Source organism: Lissotriton vulgaris, chromosome 3_2 (genome assembly GCF_964263255.1).
Source record: "Lissotriton vulgaris chromosome 3_2, aLisVul1.2, whole genome shotgun sequence".
Taxonomy (NCBI): Eukaryota; Metazoa; Chordata; class Amphibia; order Caudata; family Salamandridae; genus Lissotriton; species Lissotriton vulgaris.
The window spans coordinates 249,463,059-249,490,567 of record NC_141690.1 but is presented as its reverse complement, the minus strand read 5'-3'; the positions used below and the strand labels follow the sequence as shown (position 1 = coordinate 249,490,567).

The following is a 27,509-nucleotide window of genomic DNA, read 5'->3' as shown; positions in this document are numbered from 1 at the left end:
GCCACTGGCAGGGATTTGGCGGCCTCCGGCTCTGTTCCACTTCCAAACACCCTGATCTCTCCCCTCTTCACTGGCATCCGCGCTCCGCCCGGACCCCCTCTTCCGGGGCCCCCTACCTACGCTCTCTGCCCAGGGCCGCCATGAGCCTAGAGCCGCTCCTGGGCCTAAGGTTCAAGGTGGTACTCACCCTCATTAGCATAATGACTGCAACAGGAGGAGTGGAGGTCAGTGTGACGGGATTACGAGGCAGGTAAGGGCTGTAGTATTTGTGAGTCAGGGTCATTGAACCTAAAAACTGACACACCTGTGGCAGGTGGACTGACACGTTTGTGTAACTCCGCCGGGTCAAGCAGTCACTCAAACCGGTTCCTGGCGTGAGCCGTGTGAGGAGTCCGTATTCCTGCCACTGTTAATAATACTGTATTTAATTATTTGATGGTGATTGATTAACCGTGCCCCAAAGCAGAGCTGGGGTTCGGTGTGCAGCGGAATGAAAAAAATGAGTACGGTTATTAAATTATTAGTAGCGTTATTGTTGCTTTATTATTAATTTGTGATAAATTGACCTGTTAGTAGAAATAATAAATATAAATAAGCCAATAATAACGAGTACTGGTGTTTTATTTCCTTAGTAGGGCTGTAGAATTGTTATTGATAATACAAATAATGCTCCTGTGATTGGTGATGGATCGCTTCGCTTCCACTTCTGAAGTGCCCGCACACTCCCTCGACGTCTGGGCACAGATGCCCCGTCGCAGCAGGGGGTACCCGCTTCCTCGGTGGTCCGCCGGATGCCTTGCAGGGATGTAATGCAGCGCGTGAGGCCGCCATAAAGAGACCCCACATCATGTCCGGCTGCAGCCGCTGCGCCCCCCTCTCCCGGCGGCGGCCGGCGGTACTGCACCCGGGCTCACACACGGCGGGGCCGGAGCCAGCCAGAGCAGCCGGTGCTGCGGAGAGGAGGACGGTCCGACCGGAGGCGAGGGGTCCCCCGCTCACGCACTGCACCCACCCGGCATCAGCAGCGGCTCCCCCCGCAGGAAGACCCCGGACTCCCACCCCGGGGGCTCACACGACATGATTCACCGGGAGGCACTGGATTTCAACTCTCACCGACCTCCCAGGGCGGGATAGCGGCCCCCCCTCTCCACCACCTGCCTCCACCCCCCGGGACTGGAGGAAAGTTTGTGGCAGGAGTGCTGGGGGCGTGCGAGACCCCCTGTCTGTCCGCCTGCACCTTGTCCGGGATGCTGAAGGGATGCTGCTGCCTGTGAGGACCCGGGCTGCTTGACACAACCATCCCCCCTAAAAGGTGCACTCCCCACCAGGCACTGGTGTTCATTGTTGCACACTCGCCCCTTTCACGGAAAGCCAGCGGATTGTACCGAGTGGGCGCCATGAGGGAGCTGGGCTACTGTCTGTTTTTAGTCCTTTTGGGTAAGTCTGCGTTTAATGAACATTTTATTGGTCGTGTTGTGAAACGAGCTGGAAAAGTTCATTTTGTCGTCCTTTTTTTACTGGGACTAAATCCATGTTTGTTGCGCAGGCTTGTAGGTGATCTAAGGTTTAATTGTGAGCTCAGGCGTCCCCCCTGGGTGCGTGTTTGCGCACTGACCACTGAGGAGACCGTCTCTTTAAAAGGACACTTCCTTCACTCCGCCACGCATCCTCTCCCGGCGCATCCCGCTGTCCCGCTGTGTGCTCTTCTGCCGTTCCTGCCACCTGCTGATCTTTCTATACATGAGGATCTCTGAGTCAGGGCACACTGCTTCCCCTCACCCCAAAATTTACCCCAGGAAGCTTGTAAGTGCCCTCTTGCATCTGTGTATGGTCTGTACCGCAGCGATGCGTCTGTCGAGGCGCTATATTAACAGGATTTTTTTCAAAGTCGTTCTTTTTATACACGTACTGTCTGGTGTCAGGCATCGGCTGAGATGCCGGTCTGTGATTTCATGGACAGTTGTATTTCAGCTGAAAAGTGGTCGACTTCGGTGCCAAAGCACATTGCTTCAGATCTCATTCGCCCACTTGAACAAACCGTGTGATCCTGTACAAACTATTCTCGCTTTCTTTGTACTTGACCTTGCAGAAGTCGCAGAGCATAGTGCTCCAGACATCTACGCTGAATAATGAACTCGGCTGTGTCAACTTGCGTAAAGCGCTCCGAAGGAGTTGAAACGGGGTGCTGGCGCATTATTGAAGGCGCACACTCTCAAATGCAGAAGGCGTGTTAATGTGTCACGCACGGCTTGTGCTGAGGAGCAACTGAACTGGAGCACACATTCACAAAATCACAATGTTGTTGGTTTGCAACCCGCGCTTGTGTCTTCTTTCCACTGCCGGGTCCTGTTTGCAGAAGAGACGAGGCTTTCGTTGCTTCAGCGAGCGCTGGTTGTTGATGGGACGAACCTTGGCTAATTGATCGTGTTTTAATTAGCGGCTGCAGCGTGAAGCACTGCCAGTAAGCAACATTACCCTTTTGCAGCCCACTGACATACTTTCACCAACCACTGGAAGATGAAAGGCTGCGCTGGAGCGTAGGCGCAGCGACAGTAGATCGCACGCAGAATGCAGCAGCAGGCGCAGCAGCCCGCTGAGCTTCAGTGGCAGCGGATCAAAGCGCCCATAGTTCTTGTGACACTTTCACGCACAATGCCCTCGAACTTTCATCAACCACTGGAAGATGAAAGTCTGCGCTGGAGCGTAGGCGCAGCGACAGTAGATCGCATGCAGAATGCAGCAGCAGGCGCAGCAGCCCGCTGAGCTTCAGTGGCAGCGGATCAAACGCGGATAGTTCTGTGACACTTCCACGCACAATGCCCTCGAACAATGCAAGGGATGTTTGTTTACAGCGGAGATTTCCTCTCCTGGCACCCTGCTCTGGGCACGGTAAACACAGGGGGGTGATGTTACCAGGCACAAAAGGTGCCACCGCCTCTTTGAAAGGAGACCCGCTTTAAGACAGATTAGATAAATATGCAGCTAAGAGGAGCTTCCTCTGCCGCGAGCCTCACAAGGCGGTCAGATTTCGTTTCTCACGACAGAAACAAAAGTCGTGCGTGAACCGCGCTCCCGTGGGCGCTGCTCGTGCCAAGACTGGCGTTGTAATGGCCCGTTCTTTAATTTTATTATTTTGACCTCTTTAGCGCCTGCTCAAACCAGACTACTACCAAGTCCTGAGATGCAAAATTCATCTTAAAAAAGAATGCGAGCTGTCTTGCTCAGGGATGCTTTTTGTCGACCTCTCTATGATGAAGAGCTGAGTTGCACCTACTGATTCACATATCTCAGGAGGCAGATTACAAACGGCTGTTTCTTTATTTCACTCTTCAGTGCACTCAAACGGAGAGCAGAAACGTGGAGCTCAGAGGCCTAACGTCTATTGGTGCGGCAGGTGCAGTGGCACCGGTCCCAGAGCCTTGGAGCCATTTCACCCTGATAATTTGTGCTAGATACCTTGCACCAGGCCCAATGATATCCATGCTACGATACCGGCCCCTCCTTTGACCCCTCCCCTCTCCCCCCTCTTCCACGGGCTTCCATCCCCGCGGTGGTCTGCGCTGTCAGCGCCTTCGCTCCTCGGCTTTCCATTTCTAGCTGACAGCCCTGCAGGGGGCAGAGACAGAGGCGCTGCTGACAGCAAAGCGTGGATTTAAAAAGCATCCCGAACGAGGGGCTTCATAAGCGCCCCCACCGCCTTCAACCCCACCCGTGGGCTGACGGGTCATAGCATGACCTGCATGTATGTCATCTGTTTTACATCCCGGCACACCCGGGACCTCCTGAGCGCGCGCGCGGGGCCACTTTAAATAACTTGTATTCAGCTTTAAGCTGTAGGTTGATGCCTGAAGTTGCTGAAATTGGACCTGCTTCGCTGTGTGATATGGGGGACTCACTCAATGTCATTATCTATATTTTGTAATATATTGACCATGACTGCTAAATTATCTGCGTTTCTGTAACACCATGCTGGCTTTTTGTGTTTCTTTTGATAACACTTCATAAATAAAAATAAATAAATAAATAACTTGTATTCCGGGAACAGACACAGCAGCTCCTGAACCCTATGCAGCTTTGCTGGGAGTTTTATGTTCTTTTTCTGCGTTCTGAAGCTTTGTCTGCAGAAGTCAGAAGTGTTCAGCCTTTCTCGGGAATGTACAGCTAACAATAGGCCCTGATTGCTGCTGGGGGTCCAGTCTTGCAGCCAGACGTCCCTGCGGAAGCTGCTGATGACTCGAAGGGCGGGGGCGGAGCAGGCCAGAGTATCCGCATGCGATCTTCATTGGAACCGTTCACAGGCCACATGCACTGAGATGCGCGCAACGCTGCACTGCGCGGGGACCGGCAGCGCTGCGCTACACTGCACTGCGCGGAAACCGGCAGCGCTGCGCTGGCGCGAATTGCACTGGAACCTGCAGCGCTGCACAGCGCGGGAACCGGCAGCGCTGCGCTGGCGCGAACTGCACTGGAACCTGCAAGCTGCGCTGCACTGCGCGGGAACCGGCAGCGCTGCGCTGGCGCGAACTGCACTGGAACCTCCAACGCTGCACTGCGAGCTGCACTGGGAACTGCAAGCACTGCGCAGCTCTAAAGTCACCGCCTGGTACTTGCTGACGTCACTTGTAGAGGTTACGGACAAATGTCACGTTTGCGTAACGCTAAAGAGGATTTATCATTGTGCAGTAGCGAGTAAGTGTCTGCTCCGTGCACACCCTCCAGGACCACTCTTCGCACACACATGCACACACCTGAGGCTAAAGCAGCAGTGTGCGCCCCTTTGGAGGAAGCTTCACGTATCATTGCCCACGGAACGATGGTTCTGTTCCTTGGTTGCGCCTGTTTTCATGCGGCGCCTGGGTTTCACGCACAGGCGGGGGCGTGCATTTGCGTCACTGAGCGGCTCGCGCCTTGCGTGGAATCCTGGTGGGGCTTGCACGGGTTCCGTTTGCCTTCTGCCCACTTTGCATAGATGAACAGGGGTTCCTACTACAGGGTGCAAAGCTTGAAGGCCTGCACTGCGCCAGCTCGTGTCAACTTTTGCTAATAGTGGCTGACAATATCATATTCACCATTTGCATTGTATAGCGCACGTATACATTACACGAGAACTCACAATGATGTTTAGTGCATCTGGGTCCAGTTATCTGTTGAGGACATTTGCCTGACCAGATGACGTCCGAGGCCAATAATAGGATGAAATCCATAAGACAACATGGACAGAGCACATCACAAGATAAGTATACAGCACACAGTCAGTACAAATATTTAAAACAAAACACCCATCAATTATTTGTCCAGCAAGCGATCTTCGTCACAGTCGTTAGATTGTAAGTAACAATGATTCAGCCACAGCCGACACGTGTTTCGTCGCCATTAGTGACTTTTTCAAGGCTCCAAAGTAAGGTAGATTTTGACTTGGGAATCGGTCTGTTCAGTGGATGAAACCACTCGAAGTCTGGAAGCTATTTGTCCAGATTGCTGATATCGCTCCCAAGTTTCAGACTGGTGTCCATAAAAAAGCATGTGATTCAGCCACAGCCGACACGTGTTTCGTCGCCATTAGAGACTTTTTCAAGGCTACAAAGTAAGGTAGATTTTGACTTGGGAATCCGACTGTTCAGTGGATGAAACCACTCGAAGTCTGGAGGCTATTTGTCCAGATTGCTGATATCACTCCCAAGTTGCAGGCTGGTGTCCGTAAAAAAGCATGTGATTCAGCCACAGCCAACACGTGTTTCGTCGCCATTACTGACTTTTTCAAGGCTCCAAAGTTAGGTAGATTTTGACTTGAGAATCACGTCTGTTCAGTGGATGAAACCACTCAATGTCTGGAGGCTATTTGTCCAAATTGCTGATATCGCTCCCAAGTTGCAAATTGGTGTCCGTAAAAAAGCATATGTAAGGCGCCGGGAAACCCTTCTTGGGTAGCTGTTGCGCCCTATAAATTGACAAAATAAATAAATAAAAAACTGTCTTTTTGCACCCTTCAGCCTCATCTCTGCGTAGGTTTTTCCGCTCTAGAAAAATTCTCCCTACATGCAGTTTATTCTGGGCTACAATAGTTACAGGATGAGTAAAGAGGTTCCCAAAACCTAGCTCCTCCAGGGTATTCTTCACATAAAGGAGCCAGAAACGATGACGATGTGATGTTTGTTGTTTCCTATTCTAAATACACAACAATTACATAAGTTAATACACACCTTTTCTTTGATATTTTGGCGTTCTTTGATCAGATACTTAAAAATTGCTTTATATTTGTCAATACCACTGCCCGCCATGCTCGCTGGCAAGGCCGCCCCAATGGGTGCCAGACCCCTGTTCTAGATATGACAGCCCTGAGAACAGGTTATTAACTTTGGTTCTGCTCCGGGCCCAGCACCATGACCCAGTAGGGGCCACTGCCCTTCCACTCCTACCTTTGCCCAGTACCCCTGTCTGAAATACCCACTGGCTATGCCATGAGTCTGTTGTCACTGCCCCATTGCTCCCCGGTGCCATGTCTTGTAACCAGTCCTCCTGTACCAAAAGCCTGCTGGGCATAGCATATAAAGCAGTACTCAATTTGAGCCAGTTATTTTCAGTACTCGGCACCAGCACTTAATTGCCAGCACCGGCAGTTATGACAGTCTGCCACATGGCGGAGCTGTCTACCTAATTTAGGTATGAGCACAACAACAGCTGTTTATTCATTCAATTTTCATTTACAATGACTAATACCTGCCTCCCAAGACATTCTAATAGCTGTGGGGACCTGGAATAGTCTGAATTGTCACACTTGTAGGAATGTGATGGTTAGTTGTTGTGTTGGCACTGTCATTGGCAGTGCTGGCAGGGGCAATAAAGGGTGCAAACTTGAGTGTCCTCCTATCGAGGGCCCTGGCACTAATTATTTTACAAATTAAGCACTGAATTATGGCTGTGTCCAACACTCTCTGGTCATGGGCACTGTCACGGGCCACAAACTGCACCCAGTCGAAAGGGGAGAACAAGGAAACCCTACTCACTACGGAACCAGGGTGACTGATTAGAACAAGAAAACAATGGTCCCTGTGGAATAGTATATATCTATATATAATGCTAATGCTCAATCGCGATAGGAGGGTTATGCTGATGCATAGAGAAAAGGACCAAAAACATCAGAGGTTTGTTGAACACATATGTATGTATTATACACAAAATATACAAAGATTATACAAACAAGCATTGGCATAGCCAATCGGTCTCGCCTTTGGAACCTTATAAGTATTTAGTTTTGCAGTATAATATCCTTGGTGCGCAACATCAACTGTTGCATGGCTAAACACTTATAAGGTCCCCAATGCGAGACCTATTGGCTATGCAAATGCTTCTTCCTCCAGACGGGTGGAGAAGTGAAGCGGGTGTGTCCCGTGGAGGGGTAACTGACAGTCTCTGCTGGCCTGCTTGGGTGGAGCTCAGTGTTTTGTTATGGTTTATTGAAGCCACTGTTTGTATGCATGAATGTTCCCAGACACTTTTATGCACGGTAGCATCCTCTCAGCATCGAACACCAGTACATTATAATCTCCAGGGCAAACTCTTTCTTTCATGCAGATGTCTGTCTGCTCAGATGTTATGTTGGATCTTCCATGTGCACCGATATCTGTTGGTGTACAGGGGGCAGCAGTGCTGATGGCTGGGAAAGTGAGAGAGAAGATGTATGAACAAGAGAGGGAGACGAAGGGGGAATTGGGGGAGAAGGAGTGAAAGCAAGAGGGTGAAAGAGGAGGAATCAGAGAGAGAGGGAATGAGCGAGACCAGAGAAAGAAGGGGGGAGAGGCTGAGGTAGAGAGAGGGCGTTAAGGGAGGTGAGAGAATGAGGGAAAGTGAGAAACACAAATAAAGACAGACAAAGAGAGAACGCGAGAGGAGTGAGAGAGAAGAACGCACAGCAGCCACTAGATTAGGGCATTTGTTCAGCTACTAAGAAATATCTCAAATGTCTTATTTAACCAGAAAGTAAACCAACTGAACTCTTCCTTTACCTGCACTGTCTGAACAAAGCAAGAATAGCTTTAACAATGTCCCAGGTTGATGCTAAAGGGCAATATGATCACATACACCTGGGACCTGACCACGGGACAGTGTATCCGTAAACATATTTATTTATTTATTCAATGCATTTTTATAAAGCGCAGACTTTACCTAAAGGTGTCAGAGCACTGTACAATAGAACCAGTTATGTTACATGAGAGAAATGTTACAAAAATGGAACCTACAAAAATAGCAGGCCACAGAATCAAAACACCGCAGGCAAAAGGAACACAATATCAAACACAGCAAGCAAAGAATGTACAGACAAAAATAAAAATAAATATAACAAATTTACAATGACTGAAGAACTTCCTGGTGGGGTCTGAGAAGGAAGGAATTAGTTCTGAAAGTGTCTTTGGAATGGAAGAGATTTGAGGTCCGCTTTGAAGATCTGGATGGAGGTGATGGCACGGAGCGAAGGAGGAAGCGAGTTACAGATTCTCTGTTTTTTTAAATTTATTTTTATTGAGAGTTCATAAAAACAAGATTAGCATTTCTGAATACATTTGTTAAAAGCTTTGGTGTAATACATGGCATATAGTTATACATAAATAATCAATAATCAAATATCCATGACATAGTTGTGAAGTGCGAGAGATACTTATAAAGTGCCAAAGTGCTTAAGAGAAGTGCATAAAGACAGACAAAAGATTTCCAATTCAAAAACACCCCAAAACTTTTCATATTTTATGAGCGCCCCTGATCTTAGCGCATATTTTCTTTCCCTACCCTGTGTTCGTATAAATTTAGCCTTCAATGCCTGAAAGGTCGGTACTTGATTGGTTTTCCAGCACTGCAATATGAGTGATTTAACTATAAGAGAAGCTATGAAGAGGAATTCGTCATGTTTGGTGTTGGTCGCTGAACAACCTAGAACTGGAACTAGATCGTCAAAATTTATAGAAGTTTTAAGCTCGGAGGAAAGATGTTTTTCAATTTCCCTCCATAGCGATGGGATTTTAGAACATTCCCAGACGATATGCTTCCAGGTCCCTTTTTCCTCACATCGGAAGCATTTATCGGGAACTAATGGAAAAATATTGTGGAGATAAGAGGAAGTTCTGTAAATCAACCATTTGTTATAAAATTGCATGCGCTTAAAATTAGCGCCGCGAAAGATGGTTTTATTAAATTTGTTTATTTTATCCCAAATTTGTTGATTGATTTCAATATCCTCCCTTTTTTTCCACCTCTCAAAAATCTTACTAGAAGATTCCTGTTTCTTGTCCTCTTTTAACATTTTTATCCAGATACTCATCTTTTTTTGAGATTTATTATTCAGTGCTGTAGAGATATTTTACTTAACAAAGAGATTTCCCATATCCAGCTCTCTGAGTATTGGAATCAACATAAGAAAGGACCACTTCAGAACGGAATGGGAATGGCTTACCTGGCTAGCAATTTGATCCCATGTCTTCCATCTATTACCGGCCAGGAAGTCATCTATTTTTTCAAAACCGTTTTCTTTCCATAGCTTTATTGTTTTTCTATCCATACATCCCTCTTCACTTAGATTAAAGTTATTTATTTCAGTTGTGTTACTTATCCTGGGAATGGAATGGGATTTCAGGAACTCGCCGCATTACATGAGAACGATTGAGCCATCAATTTTTCCCTTTTGAAGGAGGGGGCTCAAGCATGAACTTTTCGAGCCTCCAGACAATTTCATTTTATTCGCCAGATAGCGCGGGGAGGAAGAGTGCAAAGCTTTGTGGGTGATGCACGCCGTTTTTGAATAGCTCTAGCCTCGATGGAAAGCCATCGGAGAGAAGACAGGATAGGAGTGATGTGGTCACTTCGTTTGGACCCTGAAATGAAGCGAGCTGCTGAATGGAGAACGGATTTGAGGGGGGAGGTGAGATTTGGGAAGGCCAGTCAGAAGAGAATTACAATAATCCAGTCTAGAGAGAACTAGCGATTGGACCAAGGTTTTTAGGTCTTTCTCCGGGAAGAACCGACAAATCCTAGAAAGAAGGCGCATCTGATAACGTGCGCTCTTGGCAATGGAGTTGATGTGTGAGATTAGGTCGAGTCTTTTGTCAAGTACGACACCTAGGGATTTAGCGCAGTCGACAATGATGGGTTTACTGTTGAGTAAATTCAACTGATCCATCCAGGATTGAACAGGAGGCGGGGAGAGAGCTAAATAGGAGGAGGAATTCAATTTTGGAGGGATTGAGAATGAGTTGGTGAGCTAACATCCAGTTGTGAATAGAGTTGAGAGTAGAGTTGAGTAGTGAGAGAGCTTGAGAAGAAGACACCTTGAGGTAGATTTGGGTGTCATCCGCATAGAGATGGTAGAGGATTCCAGATTTGCTTAGGAGGTTCCCTAATGGTTCCAGATAGAGATTAAACAGAGTGGGAGCAAAGATAGAACCTTGAGGGACGCCTTGACCAAACACCAGCGGAGACGAGAGACTGTTTGCAATCTTGATAATTTGGGATCTGTCCGAGAGGAATGAGGCAAACCATTTGAGAACTATCCCTTCCACGCCCATTCTCTGTTGAAGAATGTTAAGGAGGGTGTTGTGATTAACAGTGTCAAAGGCTGCAGAGAGGTCAAGAAGAACCAGAAGGCAAGATTCCCCTGAATCGAGTATATGCAGCGCATCATCGATCACTCGCAGCAGGGCTGTTTCGGTGCTGCAATTTTGAATAAAGCCAGACTGGAACATGTCAAGGAGATTATTGTCCATAATGTGTTGGGAAAGTTGTTTTGCAACACATTTTTCTGTGATCTTTGAAAGAAAAGGGAGATTGGTGATGGGACGGAAGTTATTGAGGTCGTTTGCATCTGCAGAGGGTTTTTTAGAAGGGGGTAACCTGTCCTGTTTTGAGGACAGCTGGGGGGGATCCTTGACTGAGGAAGAGATTAACTAGCCTGGTCCAACAGGAGAGAGTATTGGTATAGAAATCAATGGCGATGACACTGGGTATGGGGTCAGAAGAATGGTTGGAGGGTTTGGTTTCAAGGATGCATTTGAGGGGATTTTAACATCAGCCTAATAGCTGTCCTTGTTTTTTTATTTTCTGAATTGTATACCAGGTGATGCAAAAAGCAACTCACAATCCACTGTTATGCAGTCTTTGCTCCATTCACAAAGGAGTTTCGCACAGAACGCCCGCTTTACATTACTTCCTGAGTTTGTTTTCATTTGATGTGTAGGGAGATACAATTACTTAACCAGAATCACACATGTCTGTGGTTCAATTGGAGGCCCAAAAATTGCAGCTTGGTTGCCGAGTTCTGAAGACAGTTATTCAGCCCCAAAACCACACCTCCCCTGCACTCCTTTTTCTAGAGTGTTAATTCAGTGGAGAAAACAAAACTTAGATTGAGAGTCCGAGACTGTCGCTTAATCTCTCGGCCTTCAATTGGGCTTAAATTTATCACTGTGACTATTTAAACGACCGCCTGGCAAACAGTGCAAAACGACTTTAACATTATGGTTTTTTTCAATGTCTAACATTATTTTTCTCCTCCCACCAACTAAAATTGAAGATAAAAAGGCTGCCATATTCCTAGGACACAACAAGCTTCTTCGGGAGAATTTGCTGCGATGTTACACACTGCAAGAAGATACTGTGAAGAGACAAACTACACAAATAGTTAAGGCTGTTCCGTTGCAGATGCGCTTTTATTATGCATTTACCATCATATGGTTGACGTTCTATTTTCCGTATTATAAATGGGCAACTGCAAATAGGAAGACCCAGTGACCAGTTAGTTACTCGAGAAAGTGAGACGTGCATTTATCAAGATTCACGGTTAAAAGAAGTGAAGCGGTGGCACCCACCAGCCTCCTGGAGTCAACAGCACAGCAGCTTCTGCGGACGTGTTACTGAGCCCAGGGCCAGCCCAGACCCGGTGACCTCCATGGTACCAACACGCCAGGCACCAGAGGGGGAAGGTTGCCCAATATTGGCGGGTAGGGGGCAGGCAGTAGCTGATAGAGACCAGGGCTGGAAATAAAAGAGAACAAGGGATGTGGGCAGGTTTGGGCCGAGGGGTCAGGTACGTGGTTGCTGCTAAATACCTTGGTGCACTCTGAGGGCGGGTAAACGGACGGGGGTAGGGGAGAATGACCCGGTGAGGGTAATGGAGCAGGTAACGGGGACGTTGTGGTCTTGTAGGGGTTACCAATGATACTGGCTGAGAAGCAGTGAGAGTCCACGACCTTGTGGGAAGAGAACAGGAATCTGTACCTTAAGGTATGCAAGGGAAGCCGAGTGATGGCAGGGTATGTGGGGCGACGGCAGAAGCATGCCTTGCAAAGTAATGCGCCATCTCAGAGTAGTGGGAATTTAAGTGGGCTGGGGCATGGTAAAATCGAGTATGAACTAACGAGGTGTTACTGCTTCATGAGGAGGGCTGCTGGAAAGTGACAAAGGACGGGTGGGATCTCACGTGATTCTGGAAATATCATTTCAAGAAGACAGTGACAGGGAATATTCACTTGTATTTTGCAATGCACAAAATTGTTGTTCATTCTCAAAAACGTTTCAGGTCCTCGGAGGTACGGCAAGCCATTTTAAACGTAGTTGTTTGCATTTCATGTAATTATGTGCGTGTATGTTAGCCGTTCGACCACAATGAATAACAACAAGTGTGCGCGCCTCTGAACTGCCGCAGGTTTACAAAGTGGGAGTCACACAAAGCGCTTCCCTTCCGGGAGCGAGCAAGGGCACCATGTGTTTGTAAGTTAATTACAAACATATGGTGCCAAGCTCGCTCTCGCAAGGGAATACCCAGACGTGCACGCGTTTCCATTGAAGGCAATGGAACGTGTGCACGGTGTGGCCTGAGTGGTGCATCGATGGCTTAAGGTCTTTCTCCTAAGCAGCGCATGCGCGCTGCGTAGGCGAGACCTAAAAAGGAACTAATTTGTGCAAAAGCATCCCAAGTGTAACATGAACCTAACAGTTGAGTGACATAGTGTGACAATGTTTACAAGGTTTCACAAATTGTTTTTCCACCAAAAACGACCATATCTTAAGTTTTCACAAAATATCCAGCAACTATATACAGTAATAAGTGCTGTGTCAGTAGTTCGCTTGCTTCAACAATGTGACATACTGGTGCAGTTCTGCTCTCATTGTCCGAGGCCTTCAGTTTTCATGACAGTGAGGTTTGGTTGAGTGCCAGTGTTTGGCGCATAATCTGTAATGACATATTATTATTATTATTGGGACATTTGTAAAGCGCTGCGATTACGCACACCGGCGTGTCCACGCGCTGAAATAAGGATCCTGACCTCCTAATCTGTATGGAGAACCCAAAACCAGCTAAGAAGGAAAGGAGCCCTGGAGTGCCTAAGAGCAGCAGGAGAGAGAGAGAGCCCAGGGGTATGAATGCAGGGTCGGATTTATCAAAACTTTGCGCAAACTGACCAAAAGTGCTTCCTTCTTCCATTTCTGGGCCAACAGTCTGGCAGTGTCCTGGCTCCTGATGTGGTGCTGTCCCCTTGAGATGGTTCATTTCTCAGCCAGATGTGCATAGGGGTTCCTTCTACTGGCTTCAGAGGTCCTGGAGCTGGGGTTGAAGGCGATGCAAGACTGGAGGGACAATGTTTAGGTGTCTGTGATGGTGACAGTGACTCTCTGCCAGGCACATGAACCCTCAGCACTGGATTTCTGGACCCCGGCATGCATCCTAGACCCTGAGAAGAGGTTGTCCAGTGACTATAGCTTAGGAGGCGGGACAGTCTTCTGTATGACACATGGGTGTGTGGCGTATTCTTCTGTGCATTGCTTGCAGTAGTAATTGAAAGATGAGGATATTAATGTGCTCCATTCATTGCACACATTTAATAGAAAAAAGCACCTCCAAGCACACTTGAAGGGAAGGATGATGTTCTAAAATTAATAGTCATTGATGGTTCAGCCTGGATGCACCTGCATTGGGTTGATGTGATATTCTATGTAAATAAGTTTTAATTTTCTGGCTGGCTGCATGCTGGTGGCAGCTAAGCAGCTTCTGGTCAAGGAGGGAGTCATCTGTGTAGTCAGGAACCCCATTGGTGCGACGTCCGCTACATCTCGCAAGAGGGTGAAGTGCTTGAAGCGAAGACCAATCGGGGTCCACCAGGAAGAGACCGCGGCACAGCCGCCACTCCGGGACAGTGGTACAGGCAGTCAATACGAAGCAATCAGAACTGATGGCTCTAATCATGACCAGAAACAGAGACATTGCTTGGTCATTAAATAATAGGTGTTATTTCCACCCATCTCAATAGTGCCAATATTATCAACTTCAAACAAGCATTGGCTCACAGTCAAGTTAGTCAGTGGCTGAAGTGAGCTAACCCATTACCCCTTTCAACCCATTCCCATTTGAGAAACGGAGTGGTAGCTTTATGGAGAGTAGGCAGTGGTCCAAGGGGATTATTTACAACTCTGACTTAAGTCTTTTTTTGAACAACCTCCAGGGGACAAGGGTGCTACAATCACAGGGATGTTGGACTACTGCCCTCTGCAGGCCGCCATTGTAGCCAATCAGAGAGAGTCACTATTTGTGACCCGGCTAATGACTAATAATTAGGCCATTTGTTCTGTGACCCCCTCTGATTCGGTATTTTGGGAACTGACGTATTAGTACAGAGGTTGTTTCGCAAAATGAGATAATGGTTGCAAAAAGTAGACTTACAATTTGGGCCATCATTTTGTGACCACTATCTTTGCTAGCTCTTTGCAAAAATAAGGGCAACTGAAGCAGGTCTCTTGGGTTTAAGTGAGAGACACTCTCTTCATTGACAGCTGCAATTTCGAGCTAGTCTCTTTGTTGCAATTGAGAACCACTCGCTTGGGAGCCCTGGAGAGCTTCTCTCAGGGGTCAACTGAGAGGCCTCTGTTGGGAGTCATTGAGAGCTGCTCTCTAAGGTGCAAATTGGAAGCTAACCTCGGGTATAAGGAAGAGCTGCTTCCTTGGATGCTTTTCACATGTACTAGTGTGAGTGCCACTAAGAGCTGCTCTCTTGGGCGCAACGGAGAGCTGCTCTCTTCAGTGCAATTGAGAGCGCTTGTCTTGGGTTCAAGTAAGAGTCATTGTCTTAGAGCCATTGAGAGCGCTTGTCTTGGGTTCAAGTAAGAGTCATTGTCTTAGAGCCATTGAGAGCGCTTGTCTTGGGTTCAAGTAAAAATCATTGTCTTAGAGCCATTGAGAGCGCTTGCCGTGGGTTCAAGTAAGAGTCATAGTCTTAGAGCCATTGAGAGCGCTTGTCTTGGGTTCAAGTAAGAGTCATTGTCTTGGAGCCATTGAGAGCTAATCTCTTCTGTGCAATTGAGAGTGCTTGTCTTGGGTTCAAGTAAGAGTCATTGTCTTAGAGCAATTGAGAGCTGCTCTCTTCAGTGCAATTGAGAGCGCTTGTCTTGGGTTTAAGTAAGAGTCATTGTCTTAGAGCCATTGAGAGCACTTGTCTTGGGTTCAAGTAAGAGTCATAGTCTTAGAGCCATTGAGAGCGCTTGTCTTGGTTTCAAGTAAGAGTCATTGTCTTAGAGCAATTGAGAGCTGCTCTCTTCAGTGCAATTGAGAGTGCTTGTCTTGGGTTCAAGTAAGAGTCATTGTCTTAGAGCAATTGAGAGCTGCTCTCTTCAGTGCAATTGAGAGCGCTTGTCATGGGTTAAGTAATAGTCATTGTCTTAGAGCCATTGAGAGCGCTTGTCTTGGTTTCAAGTAAGAGTCATTGTCTTAGAGCCATTGAGAGCGCTTGTCTTGGGTTCAAGTAAGAGTCATTGTCTTAGAGCCATTGAGAGCGCTTGTCTTGGGTTCAAGTAAGAGTTATTGTCTTAGAGCCATTGAGAGCTAATCTCTTCAGTGCAATCGAGAGCGCTTGTCTTGGGTTCAAGTAGGAGTCATTGTCTTAGAGCCATTAAAAGCGCTTGTCTTGGGTTCAAGTAAGAGTCATAGTCTTAGAGCCATTGAGAGCGCTTGTCTTGGGGTCAAGTAAGAGTCATAGTCTTAGAGCCATTGAGAGCGCTCGTCTTGGGTTCAAGTAAGAGTCATTGTCTTAGAGCCATTGAAAGCTCTTGTCTTGGGTTCAAGTAAGAGTCATTGTCTTAGAGCCATTGAAAGCTCTTGTCTTGGGTTCAAGTAAGAGTCATAGTCTTAGAGCCATTGAGAGCGCTTGTCTTGGGTTCAAGTAAGAGTCATTGTCTTAGAGCCATTGAGAGCGCTTGTCTTGGGTTCAAGTAAGAGTCATTGTCTTAGAGCCATTGAAAGCTCTTGTCTTGGGTTCAAGTAAGAGTCATAGTCTTAGAGCCATTGAAAGCGCTTATCTTGGGTTCAAGTAAGAGTCATTGTCTTAGAGCCATTGAGAGTGCTTCTCGCGGGTTCAAGTAAGAGTCATAGTCTTAGAGCCATTGAGAGCGCTTGTCGTGGGTTTAAGTAAGAGTTATTGTCTTAGAGCCATTGAGAGCTAATCTCTTCAGTGCAATCGAGAGCGCTTGTCTTGGGGTCAAGTAAGAGTCATAGTCTTAGAGCCATTGAGAGCGCTTCTCGTGGGTTCAAGTAAGAGTCATAGTCTTAGAGCCATTGAGAGTGCTTGTCGTGGGTTCAAGTAAGAGTCATTGTCTTAGAGCCATTGAGCGCGCTTGTCTTGGGGTCAAGTAAGAGTCATAGTCTTAGAGCTATTGAGAGCGCTTCTCGTGGGTTCAAGTAAGAGTCATAGTCTTAGAGCTATTGAGAGCTGCTCTCTTCAGTGCAATTGAGAGCGCTTGTCTTGGGTTCAAGTAAGAGTCTTTGTCTTAGAGCCATTGAGAGCGCTTCTCGTGGGTTCAAGTAAGAGTCATAGTCTTAGAGCTATTGAGAGCTGCTCTCTTCAGTGCAATTGAGAGCGCTTGTCTTGGGTTCAAGTAAGTGGAGTTCTGGACTTTTTGGTTCCGTCCAGAGGTGTCAGGGATAACACCCGAAGACCCCTGAGTTCTACCTGTCTCGGTGCACAAATAAACAGAAACACGGGCTTCTCGATGGTGGCGTCAAAGACCAAAGGTTTATTACTGCAGGGACACAGAAGTCACAGAAACTACACACGGGCAGTATCTAGGAGCCTGTTCGATTTGTACAAGAAGGGTTGCTCCTTATATACGAAATATTGGCCTTCAGGCGAATTCTTCACATGTTAGTACATTCCCAAACCTTTGTGTCCTAAACAATAAATATTTGGCGTTGCACAGGAATCGTCGATAATATCTGATGTCAAACATTACGAAGAGGGGTTCCCACTATTCCATCACAATCCCATGTCAGCATTTCATTCAAGAGCCGGACCTCCTCATCGTAAATTTCGTTACCTCCCCCTAATAAAGGCCCAGAAAGAAAGGAGCGGAGCCAGGTGCAGAAGATAGGAAAGCAGGATAAGAGATGTTTGTGGGTCGTAAATGGGCAAGGCTACCAGCTTCGGCCGCCTAATCATGATCAGGCCAACGAACACGAGAACCAGTATAGCAGGACTGGCCTCGGGCAGAGGAGGCAGCCTTTGTCGAGTCATGCAGCCACAGCATGTTCTGTTCTAAGGTGCACGTGTCACTAGAGAGGTGAATCTCCGGCTAAGCCTACGTGTCCTTAATCGAAATGAAGTAATCAGAAGTCATTGCGTAACCATTGTCTATGTGAGGGCAAGAAACACAAAATGGCTGCCATGATCTAAGATGGATGCCATGGGTAGATCAGAAATGTGTTTGTAATAGGAGTACTCTTGCTCGTAGCATAGCGAAAACACCAGGATATGCTAAATGGACCATTTGCGGTTCACCGATACCAAAATTATGTATTTACGACAATATTGAAAACACGGGTTCAAATCGTCACGGAACCTCAGACCCTCCTTTTGCCCTTACATAGGCAATTACTCAGTCTATGTCAGAGTCTAACTCTATGCTCATCAGGTCAGTGACATGCTGTTGTATCATCATCCACTCTCGTGCCTTTTCTCCAAACGCAGGTGGTTTTCTGAAACATGTTGCAGCACAAAGACTACACCAAGCTGGACCACACTGGATAATCAGGCAGCATGAGAATAGGAACACTAAGATGACACCAATGGCCATCAGAACCTTCCATCCCCACGCTGATATCAGAGTCCAAAACCACTCCATAAAGGACCAGTTTCCCTGGTCTACGTGTATGGAGTCGGAAATCTTGTGTAGCTTAGAGATCGCCTCATAGACAGTTGGAGCATTATTGGGAATAAAAACACAGCAGCTCGATTGGATCATTCTGCATACCCCACCTCGATCTGCAAGTATCACGTCTAGAACCATACGGTTCTGCAACGTCATGAGTCTATCCGCCTGAAGCTCAGCTGTTAAGTTGCTAAGGGCACCTGCAGTTTCGGTAATAGTAGATACAACTACCCGTGTTAGCTGACGTATGTTTCTACTATTGGCCATAGGCCCCCAGAACGGAAGGAAACCCTTGAAGAAGTCTCCAGCTTCCTGACCAGCGGTATCTTCCTTGCTGAAGACACCTCTTGCTACTCTGGTCTTGTGATAATCAGAAGAAGCAGTGTAAGTCGGAGGCAACAATCGAGCAATATAACATGAACCTGAAAAGTCAGCAGGCAGCCATGTATACGCTCTGTCTTGACAGATGAAGTAGGTACCCCTAGCAGTAAGGAAGGCAGGGGAAGAGTTAGACGGAAACACATAAGTCTCAACGCACTCACTCCTCCCTAGCTGAGCTCTCGGATTTCTCCCATTCCCTTGCAAACAGACCTGACCTCGGTGAGGCACGACCCAGATTGGAGTTGAGCTTTTACGCTTGCTTTCTCCCAAACTAAGGCGATACTCTGTAGAGTTCCAACTCAAATATACTCGTAACTCATCTCTAGGGTAAGATGGAGTATTATTGACGTCCTTGATCATGTCAATAATTCCCTGAACTAAAGCTTTGTTGGCAGAGTTGTATTTAGTGGAACATGGTGGACGCGGAGGATAGGTTTCAAGGGCATAAGCAAAAATGGTCTGAAGGGCCTGAAATGATCCATTATAGCTAAAAGGCAAAACTAGATAGGGAATGCCTTTATCCATAGTGTGGGGTATCAAGCCACACACCCAGCAGTTTGTAGTGTTAACTACCAGTTGGTGTTGATGCAAGAGCTGTACGAAAGTGTTGTTAATAAATTCTGAGCGTCGAGCTTGCTCATGTTCAGGAAACGAGTGAAAAGAATGCATAGAGGAAACAGTAGAAGTAGCAGGATCAAGGGGAGGTACTGTAGTTACCGGCATAAAAATCAAGTTCACACCAAAGACGATTCCACCCACCAACGTTATCAAAACAATTAAAAATGTAATAGCACATTGCATCAGAAAGCATTTGCTGTGTAAAATTCTGTAAAGTCTATTTCTGCGAACATAGATCACATTTTCTCGTTGCAGCGCAGGAAGCTCCATCTTCTACAATCCGCTCGCGACCACTGATGATGTGTACGTAGATGAAAATGCCTCTATCAGCCCTGGGAGTTCCCAGAACTAACAGAAAGATCGACCTTGTGTCTGACCCCCGCAGATTCAACTAGGCACACAGCCACGACCCTACGGCTACCCAGACGGCAAGGCAATTTAAAACAACAAAACAATAGCAAACTTCCTGGCTGAAGGCAAAAGTATTAAAATTCAAATGTTACAATAGGCAGTTTCCTGCTTTATTTGTCCATATTGCGAGACCGTAAATTGTATCTCAGTTTTGCAGGAGCTGTTTGGTCTGGAAACAGTGTATTTTCAGCAGAGGTCGCAATGTTCAAGTTCGCAGATGGCAAAGTTTCTTCTGATGCAGAGGGCAAATGTTCAGAATTCAAAGGAACAATTTCAGGAGGAGAGCCAGAGTTCGATGTGTCAGTTATTAGTTCGGCATCACTGAAAGGGATAAACCTGGGTGTCCGTTCAAACTCAGAGGCACCAATTCCCTTCTTAACCCAGTTATCGTAAGGAAGCGGCAGGGGCACACGTTTGACGTGCGTCGTGTGGATCCAGTTCTTGCGACCAGCCACACGAATAGCAGTTCTCGTCGTCAGCAATACTTGATAGGGGCCGACAAATCTGGGTTGAAGGTTTTTCGTCCTCGCAAAGTTCCTGATGACAACGTTGTCCCCTGGTTTCAGCTGATGACCTGGACTCTCCGGTGGCTTTGGCAATGCATCGAAAACCTGTTGGTGAATAAGACTCAATTTAGCAGTCAAGTCGTAAAGGTAGTCAATCAACATTGGATATTCCAGAGAACAAAATTCCTTTGGCCTAGGCACTCCCCAAATATTAGCGGGACGTCCAAAGACTATTTCATAAGGACTAAGCCCTACTCTAGAATGTACAGTCGCTCTCGTTGATAACAAAGCTAAGGGTAGTGCATCTGGCCAGGACAAACCCGTAGATGCCTGTATTTTAGCAAGTTTTAGTTTGAGGGTGCCATTGTAACCCTCAACTAAACCAGCAGACTGGGGATGGTTTGCACTGTGGAATTTTTGCTTGATCCCTAAACCGGCACACACACTCTGCATTACTTTCCCTACGAACTCACTTCCGTTATCTGACCATACAATCCGTGGCATTCCGTACCTAGGGAAGTATTCCTTGAGAAGAATTTTGGCAGTTGACAAGGCAGTATTGTCCTTCAGTGGATATGCTTCGATCCATCTGGAAAAAGCACAGACTACCACCAGGACGTATTTTAGATTGTTGCAGCGATCCATGTGAATGAAGTCTAACTGAATCACTTCAAAGGGGCGAGAAGGAGGAGCAAAGTGGCCAGCAGGTGTGGGGACTCCCTTGCCAGGATTATGCATCAGGCATACCATACAATTTTTCACCACTCTCTCTGCACACTTACTAATCCCATCATTCTTCCAGACTGGAGCCAACATCTTACAAATCCCTTTAGAACTAATGTGTGCTACTCCATGTGCCATCGTAACCACTGCAAGCACGTACGCATCAGGCAACATCCAACGCTGTTGTTCCGACAAATCAATCCAACATCCACTCGAGTCCAATTTACCCGTACTCTCTTTCCATGCAAGCTTTTCCTTCTCAGTCGCTTCCTTCTGAATTTCTTTCACACTTTCCACTGTGTCCTCACACATTCCAGATTCAGAAATCCATCTTGCAGACGTAGCAACATACATCCTACTCATCATATTTCTAGCTGTCTGTTTAGCGGTTTCATCAGCAAAAGCATTTCCACGACCAACATCATCCGTGATTGCTTTATGAGCACTGCATTTCACAATCGCAACTTCAGTCGGCAAGGTTAGAGATTCCAACAAGTCGTTAACTAGCTGACCATGTTGAATCTTAGTCCCATGGGACGTAATGAAACCTCTTTCTTTCCACAAACGGCCAAAACTATGGGCCACGCCAAACGCGTACTGACTATCTGTGAATACATTCACTCTCTTTCCCTTAGCTAAAATACACGCTCTCGTTAGAGCGATTAATTCTGCAGCTTGGGCAGAATTCTGACTCACTCTTGCAGTCTCCACAATCGTTCTCAAAGTTGTTACTGCATAGGCAGCAGTCACATCACCATTCTCCAATTTAAAACATGACCCATCAACATACAACGTGCCATCTGGATCTGACAACGGAGTGTCTTTTAAATCAATTCGTCCTTTTGTCTCTTCCTCGGTTCTGAAACAGCAATCATGGGGTTCAGAATCACTCGACTCCTGATTAGTCGGCAACAATGTTGCTGGATTCAATACATTGCATCTTTTGATCTGAATATGACTCGCTAACAGTGTCAGCTCATAGCCTGATAATCTAGCACTAGTAAGGTATTGCGTCTTAGTTCGGTTCATGAGTGTGTCCACAGCATGAGGAACCATGACCACTAGCATGTTGTTCATCACCAAACCAGCAGATTGTCGAATGGAAGCCGCAGCTGCTGCTGTAGCCCTCAAACAACTAGGCAATGCTCTAGCTACTGGATCTAATGTTGATGAAAAATACGCACAAGGGCGTTGTTTATCACCAAATCTCTGTGTCAGAACACTCAACGCGCAACCTTCTCTCTCGTGAACATAGAGCGTGAATGGCTTACTGTAGTCGGGTGTACCCAATACAGGAGCTGAACATAGTGCATTTCGTAACTCAGAAAAACTCTCCTGACATTCAGCAGACCATGGTACCGGACTCGGAACATTTTTCCCAGTCAAAGCTACCAATGGTTTTGCCAACAGAGAAAAATTTGGGATCCACTGCCTACAGTACGAGGTAATACCTAAAAAGGCACGTACTTCTCTCTGTGTGCGGGGAACACTCATCTGTGTAATTGCTTTTATTCTCTCTGGGGTCAACTTCCTTCCCTCCTTTGACAAGAGATGACCTAGGTAGGTCACTTCTTGGCAGAAGTATTGCATTTTGGAAGGTGACACCTTATGGTTCAAACTAGACAAATGATGCAATAACGAAATTGTAGCTGCTTTGCAAGTTTCCTTGTCATCGGCAGCCACCAGAAGATCATCTACATACTGCACTAGGGCCGAACCAGGAGGAAGTACAAAGGAATCTAACTGACTTTTTAGTGCCTGACTGTAAATGGATGGGCTCTCACAATAGCCTTGTGGAGCACGTTTAAACCTGAAGCTTCGACCTCCTAGAGAGAAGCCGAAAATATCTCTGCTTTCTTCGGCTATCGGAATGCTGAAAAAGGCATTCTTCAAGTCGATGACTGAAAACCATGTGGCTGTTGCAGGAATCAACGTTAACAATGCAGTAATATCTGGAACCACAGGAAGCTGCGGAACCACAATTTTATTAACCTCTCTGAGATCGATAACAAACCTATAAACTGGAGGCTTTGAAGGATCAGTACGTTTTAAAATCGGTAATACAGGACTGTTACAGACATTTCCTCTAGTTTCCTCAACCACACCTTTCTTAATCAAATCTTGCACAATCAATAAAAGTGCACGTTCACCTTCACTCGAAATTTTGTATTGAGGAATTCGTGGAAATTTGACATTTGCTTTCAAAGTGACTACATATGGTGGTATTTCCAAAAGGCCTACATCATTAGGACCAGTCGCCCAAAGAGTATCAGGGAGTGAACGCAGCTCGGGCGGGAGTGCATCCATTGATAAGTACATCGGAGAGGTGATTCTTTTACCCAACGTAAGCTGCACTCCTGACGGAGAACAGTACAATGTCGCATATAGGCGTTTTAACAAGTCTAAACCAAGCAGATTTTCATTACAACCTGTCGTCAAAATCAAAGGTGCTTTCAATTGACGGGGTCCAACAGAAATAGCCAAAGGACCAGATACGGGGTTGTAAACAGGGGCGCCTGAAAAACCTACAGAAACATTTGTTAAGCCGGACAAAGGTGCGCCAGGGAGTTTCGCATGAATGATAGAACTTTTTGCGGCACCAGTATCCAACAGAAACGGTTCGACTACACCTGATGTTGCTACCGCGACATAAGGCCCACTCTGATCCACTGGAACTGATACCACTCCCTCTCTTTGTCCATGGCTGTCCTAGTATTCAGTTTGTTGAAATCCCTCATCTACTTCACAATAGTCTTCAACATGGTACTGTTGAGATCTATTCTGTTGGGCAGACTGTCCATTTCGCTGATCAAAGTGATTAGAAGGGCGATCATTCGTTTGTGGAGGCATAGCACCTCGTCCTCGACCCCTAGAATTCTGCATGGAACCACCACGACCTCTCTGAGCTGCTGCAGCATTATTTTGCGCTAAGATCGGACATTCATTCTTATAATGACCCTCTTTCTTACAGTAGGCACACTGGTTCCACTGATATTGTGGTCTCGGTGAACTATAATCTGTCCTTTGATATGACCCTTGCTGTGTATTTGTCTGATTCATACGAGGAGGATATGCCTGTTGCAAAAGAACTTTAGTCTTTAAATCTTTCGTTTTCTTATCTGATTTCTCTTTCTCCTCTTTATCCCTATTTTCATAATACTGTGCAGTCGCAAGTATTTGCGCAGTCGTAGAGACAGCCCACGCACTTTCGGAATCTTTCAATTTATTGCAGAGCTCTGGTAGCAGATTGTGTACAAATTAATCAACGAATAGTCTCTGACCTCCTTCCGTGCTCATATCCTGACCACTATGATCTACGAAAGTCTCTTCGAACCTTGTGAAAAAGTCGGAGACACTTTCGTCTTTCTTTTGCCTGCATGCGGACAACTTGTCCCAGTTAACGCGCAATGCTGGCATCAGAGTCTTCATTAAGTCAATTATTCTACCTGGAAGATTAGCAATTAGAGGTTCGGGTTTGGAACCACCTATTTGCTGACCATCTGCTGCTATGATAGCTGCCCAATCACCACCTAGGGCAACTGGATGATTCTCTTTACGTATTTTGGCCCAAATTGGTTGCGGGACTACATTCCCAAATAACATGTCAATGTCCGCTAGATTCATCACACAAGCTTCAACTGTCTGCGCTAACTCCTTATAATATCCAGCAGGATTTTTACGCGGATCTGGTAAGGCCTCTTTCACTGCTAGCACTTCAGCTCGCTTCCACGGAATGTGTATCCACACTCTCTGGAATTGCGCCGGAGCGGCAGCAATGCCATTGACAGCATCAGCTCGTACAGCTTCGCGCCAAATTGGTGGAACCTCCCTCATTGGATATTGGCGATTCTGCTTAGTACTACTCTTCTCTAACTCCCTTGGTGAACGAAGTGATGGATCATTCCTATAACTTAAAATTAGCTCCATCGCTTCTTTTATATCTTGGCCAACTATCATACCTGCAGCAAATTCTTTCTGAACATTAATTAATTCTCCTAAATTCGATTCAGAATCATCTTCTTCTAACTCCTCACGTAAAAGGGAGCACATCTCGTCGAACACATACCGTTGTGTTGGTTCTTTCCACTGCATAAATGTATCTAATACATCTCTAGTACTATATCTCCTACTCTTCGAAATCCATCTGAGAGCCGTGGAATCTAATATTCCCCGTTCCTCAGTACTTGGAAGCTGACTACGCCTCTGTACAGAGTCAGAGGTAGGAGTCTTAATTAAAGAATTATAGAAAGGAGATAGAATATTTGAGACAGAATCAGTGATTCTTCGACGAACAGAAAGCGGAGTCATAATACTAGCAGATGCAGAAAACACAGTAGCAGTTGGAACAGATAGACCAGAAACAGTAGGAGTATCAGGCAAGGTAGCTTGTGAAACAGCAGGTATAAGTGATACAGGTATAGGCAAAGAAGCCGGCAACCCAGGAAGAGGGGGTGCCGAAGGAACATTCACATTGACTACTGGAGGTACAGGAGCTTGATTCAAGGGGGCAGGAGCAGGAATACCAGGTTGTCCAGCAACCGGCAATTGAACATTCGGTAAAGGCGGGACCGTAGCACCCTGTGCATACGGTGGAGGTGACTGTAACAAGTAAGACAACAGAGGATCACTTTCGGGGTCCTCTACTATCTTAGCCGTACTCGATGGCAAGGCAGGATAGCACTTGTCTATCGCTAAATTACGCTCTCTAGTAGCCACCTCTATTGCCTTTTCCGACTCATTGACTTGCAGCTGTTTAGCAGCTTGTTCTAAAGTCAACTCTTGCTCTTTCTGTTCTTTCTTTAACCTTTTAATTTCTCTCTGTTTAGATTCTTTTCGCCAGTAACGGAAAGAATCAAACATTGCCGGCCGGGCTTTCTTCTTAAACAATTTCACTTCTAAATTGTCAAGGACCTCAGGTTCAAAACTACCATGCAGTGGCCAACTAAGGACACCGTCTTTTTCCGTGTATCGGACCCACACCTCATTATAAGATATAGGACCCACACCGTGTTTACAATAAAGATCATATAGGGGAGTTCCAATCGGAGGAACCAGACATGAGTCCTCCAACCGGGAATCACTGTTGCAACCAAAACACGACAACATACAATTTTTCCGACTTACCATTTTATAATCCGGAACACAAAACAAACAACAACACGAACAGAAATGTGCACTCGAACCAAGAATTTAGGCCTACCAAAGCGAACAAATGTATCGATACCCAAAACTAAACCAAATGATTATCGTAACTAGAATAACCAGTGATAATCTTACGAAACCAAACCAAACCAAGAACCAAAAGGATTTTAACAACCCTTACGAAGTAACCAACTAGCAACCACTAAATACTTAACTGAGGCACTGAAGACGTCACCAAGGAGAATCCCGTCTCGTCTCGCCGTACTAAGGACTGCACCTCGGGTCCAAGACAGGGCGACGGTCAAGGCAACGGACCACTGCAGCCGTCTTGAACGGGAACAAGCGTGGAAGAGAACGTCGGGCCACTTTTGCGATATGCCGGGATCGATGAAGTGGGGCGCCTCCCTCAGGAATCTTCACACGAAGCTTCTCGAACTCTTCAGGCTTTTGGACCGGTACCGAATGACGTCGCCCCACGTTGGGCGCCAATTGGAGTTCTGGACTTTTTGGTTCCGTCCAGAGGTGTCAGGGATAACACCCGAAGACCCCTGAGTTCTACCTGTCTCGGTGCACAAATAAACAGAAACACGGGCTTCTCGATGGTGGTGTCAAAGACCAAAGGTTTATTACTGCAGGGACACAGAAGTCACAGAAACTACACACGGGCAGTATCTAGGAGCCTGTTCGATTTGTACAAGAAGGGTTGCTCCTTATATACGAAATATTGGCCTTCAGGCAAATTCTTCACATGTTAGTACATTCCCAAACCTTTGTGTCCTAAACAATAAATATTTGGCGTTGCACAGGAATCGTCGATAATATCTGATGTCAAACATTACGAAGAGGGGTTCCTACTATTCCATCACAATCCCATGTCAACATTTCATTCAAGAGCCGGACCTCCTCATCGTAAATTTCGTTACCTCCCCCTAATAAAGGCCCAGAAAGAAAGGAGCGGAGCCAGGTGCAGAAGATAGGAAAGCAGGATAAGAGATGTTTGTGGGTCGTAAATGGGCAAGGCTACCAGCTTCGGCCGCCTAATCATGATCAGGCCAACGAACACGAGAACCAGTATAGCAGGACTGGCCTCGGGCAGAGGAGGCAGCCTTTGTCGAGTCATGCAGCCACAGCGTGTTCTGTTCTAAGGTGCACGTGTCACTAGAGAGGTGAATCTCCGGCTAAGCCTACGTGTCCTTAATCGAAATGAAGTAATCAGAGGTCATTGCGTAACCATTGTCTATGTGAGGGCAAGAAACACAAAATGGCTGCCATGATCTAAGATGGATGCCATGGGTAGATCAGAAATGTGTTTGTAACAGGAGTACTCTTGCTCGTAGCATAGCGAAAACACCAGGATATGCTAAATGGACCATTTGCGGTTCACCGATACCAAAATTATGTATTTACGACAATATTGAAAACACGGGTTCAAATCGTCACGGAACCTCATAAGAGTCATTGTCTTAGAGCCATTGAGAGCGCTTGTCTTGGGTTCAAGTAGGAGTCATTGTCTTAGAGCCATTGAGAGCCGCTCTCTTGGGCACTACTGAGAGCGGC

The 27,509-nt window shown here is 46.4% G+C and overlaps 1 protein-coding gene across 1 annotated transcript in view; it reads left to right on the top strand.

Annotated features, from left to right (window-relative positions):
- Window positions 1-941: 941 nt before the first annotated feature.
- The window catches only part of GFRA4 (GDNF family receptor alpha 4), a 779,926-nt gene continuing 753,358 nt past the window's right edge, over window positions 942-27,509 (top strand). Inside the window, exon 1 of the mRNA XM_086964305.1 lies at window positions 942-1,437. Within this exon, the coding sequence (XP_086820431.1) occupies window positions 1,398-1,437 (40 nt within the window). The 5' untranslated portion in view covers window positions 942-1,397. The remainder of the gene's footprint in view (window positions 1,438-27,509) is intronic.